Source organism: Nelumbo nucifera, chromosome 2 (genome assembly GCF_055504915.1).
Source record: "Nelumbo nucifera cultivar China Antique chromosome 2, China Antique-T2T, whole genome shotgun sequence".
Taxonomy (NCBI): Eukaryota; Viridiplantae; Streptophyta; class Magnoliopsida; order Proteales; family Nelumbonaceae; genus Nelumbo; species Nelumbo nucifera.
The window spans coordinates 41,801,409-41,809,896 of record NC_142650.1 but is presented as its reverse complement, the minus strand read 5'-3'; the positions used below and the strand labels follow the sequence as shown (position 1 = coordinate 41,809,896).

Here is an 8,488-nt window from a genome sequence, read left to right as displayed (position 1 = left end):
GCCGAAAAACTGCCTAAGCTGTTTTTTACAAATAACCAAAATTTTATTTATTTATTTTCCTGAAGATGAGTGACTGGTAGCCCGACCGGTGTATTTGGGATTTTGGGGAAGGGAGATCCAGAGTCTCCACATACATGGTAAGGATTAAATGCAGTTCTAAAATTGGTCACCATATCACTAGTTCCTGCCACGTGTTGCCGTCTATTTGGATGTTCCAGCCGTGTTGTTTTTTCATTTTCTGTTATTATTTGATTATCTTTCTTTCAGCTTTCTCTCTCTATGTATGTTTTTGTTTTCTTCTGATAGAATCGCAGAAGAAGCTGAATGTTTCACTGTTGTTGATATGCCATAAACGCCATTCATTTCTCTCCGTTCGTTCACAGTGCGACACCACAAATCGCTCCTTCAGAAAGAGTGTGTGGAAGAAAAAAGAATAGAATATTTTTATCATTTCAAATTTCATTTCCTCAGTTGTCACAATGAACGTATATCAAGCAGGAAAATTAACGATGAAAATTGTGGAGAGAAAAGTACGTCGTTATGTATAGATCCAGTTCCTTGCCTGATTAATTTTGGCAACGTATCGTATTTAGGAGAAACAGAGCGTAACACAACGAGAAGGAGAAGAATACAATGATCTTTAGGGGCGGGATTCTGTTACATGTACTACTCATCGATGATTTGATGCAGTGAAACAAATTTCTTCCATTTACTCTTTTTGATAATCTTTTGAAAACGTAATCGATTTTAAAGAGTTTTTTTTTTTTTTTTTCCAAACAACCTAACCAAACTTGACTCTGCAAAAAGCTTCTTTTTTTTTTTTTTAAACCCTGTTCATGATTTTTGCTTTCGGGAGGTTCCATCTCAAGCATGGAATGAGCGAAGATAAACTTGAGAAAGACGGAAATCAACAGTGTTCACTTACTTTTTCACGTTCTCATACAACCAAAAGCTGTATAGGAGGGACTGTTACATATATTGTCCACTCTCGTCATTTCACCTAACCCTCTCTCTCTCTGCTTCAAAAAAAATCTGCTTTTTGAATCATAGTCATAGATACAAAAGCAAGATCCCAAAACGTTTCCCCGAATAAATAAAATATTCATTTCCTTTTTAATCCCATATTCTCTCGTTGGTTTCCTCGTACGAAGAAGATCCATCTGGTGCCCCTTCCAAGTTTTTAGGGTTTTATCAGTTCCTGTCACTGGAAAATGACGAATCCAGCGATTCCCACTTGTAATCCCGACGGGTCAGACGAGCGGCTCTTGCCGGAATCTGGAAACAAAGAGGGGTCCTGGCGCTTAAACTTCGATGGCTATCAGCTGTCCCCTGAGAACAAAGAAAAGCCGTCTCGTGGCCTTCAAGACTGCCTTGGCGTTCGAGGTGATAATTTTCTTTCACTTCTTATTTTTTTATAAAGTCTAATCTAATTATTTTATATATCTATAAAAGAGATAGTCCTTTTTAAGTCAATCCATATTTAGTATTCTCGATTTCCTTCTCTGATTTTTAAATGGAAATGTCTTCAGTTGGCTCTTGCTTTGTCAGCAATTTTGCTTTATTCGGTAGATGATCTTTTCCTTCATTTGATATATGACTCTGCTCTTTGTTTTCCTTAACTAGCTCGTAGTGATTAGTGATACTATTTTAGTTGTGGGTTTAATCTAATTCGTTATTCTTTTAATGATTCTGACGCCTGTGACTATAGATATGTAGTATTTCTGGATTTTTCAGCCAAAAAATTGTTCTGTTCTTTTCGTTTAATTATTTTTTTTCCTAACTGAAAAAGAGGCTTCCGGCTTGAGATACTTTTCTCTCAGAGAAAAGAGAGGAAGATCTGTATAAATGCAGATTGTTGTCTTAGCTATTAGACATATAGCAACGTCTGGGTTGTATGTAGAATCTGTCTACTCTGTTATCAGTGGCTTCCAACTATAATCTTTGTCTTGGACTTTTCAATCAGTTTGGTCATCGTGATCACTTATTTTCTTTGCAAAATATCCAATTTTTTACTTCAGAAAATTAGGCAGTTGATAATCTGATTCAGGAAAACCATTTTGGAGTCTATAAACAACGTTATACTAATTTGTTATCCAATCGAAAGGTTGAATTTGTTATTTCAATTGTGTAAGGAAAAACTTCTAATTCCGGTTGTTAGTTGTTGCTTTTCATGCCTGCACCAAAATGCTCATAGTACTTCCTAGATTGATTAACCACTTTGAGATATGTATTTTAGTAATTTTTTAGATGTTGATTATATTGAATAGTTTATGGTTGCAGATTTGTCAACGGAATCACATCCTCTTTAATAGTTTAAGTCATCCAATTTATTATCTAATATGAGTTGTTGTAACTTGTAACTCATTCATGACAAATGCCAGTATCAAACATTGGAATGACTATTTAGAGACTGAGCTCCACAAAATTGGCATGCTCCTGTATTTATTTGGGAAAATTCTAACACATGCTACAAAGGTTCAAAGTATTGATATGCGGTTGCTGGATACACAAAATTGCTTATCCAAAGTTTCTATTGTACGATACTCTTTTTTTTTTTTCTGGTTTGATTCATTTACAGAAAAATATTAAACTGAATATTAATATTTCATGTTTTCAACATGTTAAAAGGTCCAACTATCAAGAAAAAGCATATTGATGGGTTCAAAAATCGATATGTATCGATCAATATACACTGACACATTGCAACATTTTGAACCTTGTATATTACTGCAAGAATTTACTTTGTGCTTTTGACAGTTAAAAAACAGGCTGAAAAGAAATACATCCAAGCTATAAAACTACTGTCCTAATAATACGTGAACTAACTATATTTGTACTGCATAAATACAAATTTGATTGATTTACTTGGTGGGTCCAGGCCCAGAAGATGTTGTGGCTGAATATTACCAACAACAGGTAGAGATGCTAGAGGGGTTCAATGAAATGGATGCCATAGCAGAGCGTGGTTTTCTTCCTGGAATGTCAAAGGTTTCTCCATTCATTTGTTTACCTGGTCATCTCAGAATTAGATTTGGAGCATTTCTGAACATCATCCAGATGAAAATGTCTAGGACTGAAATATTTGCTTGTGTTGATTTTCAGGAAGAGCGGGACAGGATGGCTAGAAGTGAAACACTTGCCATCAGAATATCGAATATTGCAAATATGGCTCTTTTTGCTGCTAAAGTTTATGCATCCATTAGGAGTGGTTCATTGGCGATCATAGCATCCACGTTAGACTCGCTTCTTGATCTTTTGTCAGGTTTCATTCTGTGGTTTACGGCATTCTCTATGCAGACACCAAACCCATACCGGTACCCAATTGGAAAGAAGCGGATGCAGCCATTGGTCAGTTTCTCCTGCAGTTATTTGCTTTGAAATACTGCATTTTTTTTTACATGAACTTTTCCCCAATGAATTTATTGTTTATCCTTTTTCAGCTTGTATGCTATTTTTAACATTTCAAGATGTTTGGTTTTTGCTGAGTTGCTTTGTTTGTCTTCTGACTTTCTCCTCTCTTGGCTTCTTCCATGTAATGATAACCAGTTCCTACACCAGTTCCTGTTCCCACCTGGAATACACTATTCTTGCATTATTAGACACTGTCTAAATTATGGGGTTTGACCTCAACATTACCATTTACTACTATTACAGAATTTCCCGTTTATGGGTTCAATTCAGGCTGTATCTGGATTGGCCAAGCAGGATGGAAAAGGATTCTGAAATCCACTGCTTTCCCTGTTTTGCTGTTTGAATCAGAAAATTGAGTTAGGGAATTATTACAACTACATGGGTTGGGTTCGCAGATCTGTTCCATATTTTCACTCATAGTCAACAAATCTGATTTATTTTCCCTTTGAATCTCAATGAGTGAACAAATTACCATGTGCATTTACTATGAATATTTACTTATCTATGTGATACTTGGTCTGATAAAATGTCAAGAGCAATCACATGCATTTATCCTGTAAATGTGACTATTATCTTTTTCTTTAGGGAGGTGATGGAGGATGGCTAGGGGAAATATGTTAAATAGGTTTTGGATTGATGCATAAAGTAAAATCCACTCTAAGGTGGGTTTAAAGGGTGATATAGAGGCTAGGGAAGGGGATGGATTGAAAAAAAGTAATTAAATAGGAACTGAAAAAGAGTTAACTAAATAAGGCAATTTGGGGGGAGAGAGATAGCAGCAAAGAAACCTAGAGGGAGTGAAGGACGGAACAGCAGTTTTGCTGCTCAAGATTAAAAAAAAAACAAAGGAAATATGTCATAAGATTATGATAAGATTACTGGAAATAAAGTTGAATCAAATGAAATCATGAATGTATTGCAAATCATACTATTATTTAAAAATTACAACAAAGTTTTACCACCTCTATGCTACAAGTGCATGGTGATGTGATCAAGTTTGACACTCGACTTCAAAGTCAACCAACCCACATAAAATGGCTAATTACCACTTCCATGCTCATAGAAGTTGAATTATTTTTAGCTTGTGTGGATTTTCCAGGGTGGAGTTGAGGTTTTGATAAAGAAATGGGTACATATGAATTGACTGAAAGGATGTTTTTTTCCCAAATATGTTGTGTTTGTGACATGGGGGTGGGCCTTGGTAATGGCTGGGTTGCTCCATTACGACCTTGGTGACCAGGGTTCAAATCTTGGAAACAACCTCTGTATGTGCAGGGGTAAGGCTGCATTACATCTGTCCCTCCCAGACCCCACGTTGGCGAGAGCCATGTGCACTGGGCTGCCCTTTGTTGAGTTTGTGACATCTGGAATCCTTGATTTGATAAGTAGGAGCTCATTCAGCTTTATATTCTTCTGGGTGTTAGGCATTATGTCTGGGATTGTTGGGGATCTCTCTTTCTGAGAAAATAGGAATTGGTTGCTTACAAATTGGTCCTTTCTTTTAGACAATTATCCTTGTAAACCTTTCTAATGGCTGGATGAAAAGCACTGGTTACGTTCAATAAAATTTTACCGATAAAAATCAATGAAATTCATGCTTCTGTACCACTTAATTAACATTACTTTTTGATGAGGAACATTCTTCATAAATAGGGTTAGTTGATTTTAGTGAAGGATCTTAAAGATTACTACTTGCTTCTGATCATGACAAGTACTTCTTCCTTTATAGGCTTGTCTAGGGTGAAGATAACAAAAATTATGAGTTGGCATTAACTCCATTTCCTTGTAAGACAGCCTTTTCCTTCTAATTGGACCATTGGGTATCCCTTTATGACTATTTGTCTCTTGAAAATCATATATAATTTTAAAGAATATTGGATACAATTCTACTGAGAAAAATGATACATTTCTTTGATCCTAGTGGAAAAAAAATGAATGTGACACAGCACGGGCAAAGGGGATCCCGAGTCTTATTTGGTATAACCTCTTCCAAACAAATTGTTGCATCTTACATTTGTGATGTATAGATGCTTAGATTAGCCAATTCTGATGTGAAGATGGAGTATTTTCTATACCTGATGTTTCATGCCTTATCTGAATTTTGATGGCAAGGGTACCAAGCAATATGCTTGAATTGTATGCTTAATTCTTGCTCGACAAAATAATGCAGGGAATCCTTGTTTTTGCTTCTGTCATGGCTACACTAGGTCTGCAGATAATCTTGGAGTCATTGCGCACACTAGTCTCTGATGTAAGTTTTGTATACTTTCTCAGCTTCATGCACAACAATTGAGGATTTCTTTTTGATTGCTACATTTTGTATAGATAGTGCTCAAAAAGTAGATTCTTATCTTTCTTTCTCAACCCGACTTCAGGAGGATGAATTCTACTTGACCAAGGAGCAAGAACGATGGGTGATTGTCATTATGCTTTCAGTAACATTTGTAAAGCTCTTTCTGGTTTTCTATTGCCGCTCTTTTACCAACGAGATCGTCAAAGCTTACGCTCAGGATCACTTTTTTGATGTCATCACAAATGTCATTGGGCTGGTTGCTGCGCTTCTTGCAAATTACATTAATGACTGGTTGGATCCTGTTGGAGCTATCATTGTAAGTAAAATTACTTTTTTTTAGTTGTGATTGAAGAATTATAATTGCCTTATGATGGGATGACTGTATATCCCTGCCCCTACTATACTTACAGGAGGCAGCCAGTGGATGACCTATTAAATGGGACTTTTACTGACACCTTTGTCCAAAAAATGGCAACCACCCAAGCAAATATGCCTTCTTTCTAACGAGACATGATGAAATATGTCTCAAGAGAGAGTTTAGGCTGCAAAAATTTTGAAGTTTTTAGTTCTCCAGAAAATGAGTGATTAACACATAGGGATTGACTCGGCTTTTCCTAGATGAGTCAGTCCTATAAAGATTTTCTATGTGGAGCCCATCAGGCATCAGCGTTTGGTCTAGACAGTAGATGTATACATATTTGCCATGTATTGCAATTTGCAACATATAGACAGGGTCTGTTACTTGCCCATCTACCATCTTTTTTTGTATTATAATGTTTGGGGTTCTATGTATGATTGCAGTTAGCCCTGTACACCATTCGCACATGGTCCATGACAGTGCTGGAAAACGTGAACTCCCTAGTAGGCAGGTCAGCAACACCAGAATATCTACAGAAATTGACATATCTTTGCTGGAACCACCACAAGGCCATAAGACACATCGACACAGTGCGAGCCTACACCTTTGGCTCACATTACTTTGTTGAGGTTGACATTGTATTGCCATCAGAAATGCCATTGCAGGAGGCACATGACATTGGGGAGTCGTTGCAGGAAAAGCTGGAGCTCCTGCCCGAGATTGAACGTGCCTTTGTTCATCTTGACTATGAGTTCACCCACAAGCCTGAACATGCGCAGACACACTCTTAACTCTTAAATGATTCTGTCTCTGTGTTCTTGTATGATCAAGCCCTCGTTTTGTGTTTTGCTTTGCACGAATTGTTTCTGAACCATGATTCTGTCTAAACACTATATAGCTGTATATAGCAAGGGAATTAGCATTAGCTTCAAGATTGGCCTGGGCTTATGCTCATGGCCGCAGAAGGCCATTCTCACTATGGCGCAATTGCAAGATCAACAGAGTTGTGTGTCCTGATTTCCCTCTTCCTTTATTATTTATAAGCATTCGGGAGCTCTAATTTTTAGTGAAACACTTGGAATTGAAATGGGTATTCACTTACTACCATTTGCATCTCAAATACACGGCTGTGCAGTGCAGATATACCTGAAAGCAAGACATTTCTACTGTATGGTGAACGTGTTCACTAGTTAAATTACATTTTCTCAGAGTCGAGAAGGATTTAGGATTTAGGAGTGCATTTGGATATTTCTGATATTGGTTTGGTCGTCATTATCTGTATCGTCAACATCATCATCCAATCCTTATCCCAACAATTATACGGGGTCGGCTATTTAAATTTGTCTTTCATTATTTTTGTTTTTGGCCTCACGTTCAAAAGGCTATGTTCATCCCAAAATTTTGGTCCATTTATTTCTTTTGTCGTCTATCTTGCACATGCCACTCCTTGTTCGGAATATTTGGGTTAATAACAAATTCATGAGAAAACTACCAACACATCCAAAAAGAGAGAAAAAAAAAAAAGAAAAACTCGCCACTTTGTTGTTAAAAGATAAAGGGTAATTGTCAAAAATTCATCATGAGTTTTCAGCATTTCTCTTAAATTCACCACAACTTTTCAAAATGTCTAAAACTCACCATGTCACTAATTAGACGTTAAACAGACTAACGGGTGTTAATATATTATCATTTTAGCCTTCATAGAAAAATATAAAAATATATACAAAATAAATTAACGGGTGTTATTATATTACCATTTTAATATTTAGACATGAAAAAAAGGAAAAAGTTCAAAAAGTATTTTCTAATATAAAATACATAAAAACATAGAAATTATAAAAAAAAAAATTATAGAAATTGCAAGCAAAATAAAAAATTATTTTCAAATTATAGAAACTATAGAAATTGAAAGACAAAATCAGAAAATAAAAATTGTAGAAAAACATCAAAAATTATAGAAAAACACAGAAATTGAAAACAAATAACAAAAAAATACAGGATAATTTATAGATTGTAGAAAATAGAAAAATGTAAAAAAAACAGAAATTATAAAAAACATTGGAAATTATAACAAAACAAAAAAAATGCAAAAAAAACAAGAAAATTGAAAATTGAAAAAACCATTTTCCCACTAACTCACCATTCAAGGGTAATTTGGTCATAAAAATTATTTATGCTGACATGGACACCTCTGTTAAGAAGTATTAACGATGCACTAACGAACGGTAAGTTTTAGAAAATAAAAGCTTACTGACATGGTGAAAAGTTGTGGTGAGTTTTAGAGAAATGCTGAAAACTCGTGTTGAGTTTTAGACATTTTGAAAAGTTGTGGTGAATTTAAGAGAGATGCTGAAAACTCATGGTGAGTTTTAAACAATTTTCCAAAGATATATAAATAAAATGAAAAATGAAACAAGGAAAAGGTA

At 35.6% G+C, this 8,488-nt stretch overlaps 1 protein-coding gene across 1 annotated transcript; it reads left to right on the top strand.

Annotated features, from left to right (window-relative positions):
* Positions 1-278: 278 nt before the first annotated feature.
* Positions 279-7,182, top strand: LOC104599269 (metal tolerance protein 11). Its single transcript, XM_010261737.3, has 6 exons — positions 279-1,383; positions 2,879-2,988; positions 3,103-3,348; positions 5,582-5,662; positions 5,787-6,020; positions 6,506-7,182. The coding sequence occupies exons 1-6, from the start codon at positions 1,212-1,214 to the stop codon at positions 6,851-6,853; spliced, it is 1,191 nt and encodes a 396-aa protein (XP_010260039.1). The 5' UTR covers positions 279-1,211; the 3' UTR covers positions 6,854-7,182.
* The last annotated feature ends 1,306 nt before the right edge of the window (positions 7,183-8,488 follow it).

What these genes read in the sequence shown, in the direction of transcription:
- LOC104599269 (XM_010261737.3), top strand. Translation starts at nt 1,212, where the DNA reads ATGACGAATCCAGCGATTCCCACTTGTAATCCCGACGGGTCAGACGAG. An exon ending in AGACTGCCTTGGCGTTCGAG is followed by an intron (nt 1,384 to 2,878) that starts GTGATAATTTTC and finishes TGGTGGGTCCAG; the next exon opens with GCCCAGAAGATGTTGTGGCT. An exon ending in TTCTTCCTGGAATGTCAAAG is followed by an intron (nt 2,989 to 3,102) that starts GTTTCTCCATTC and finishes GTTGATTTTCAG; the next exon opens with GAAGAGCGGGACAGGATGGC.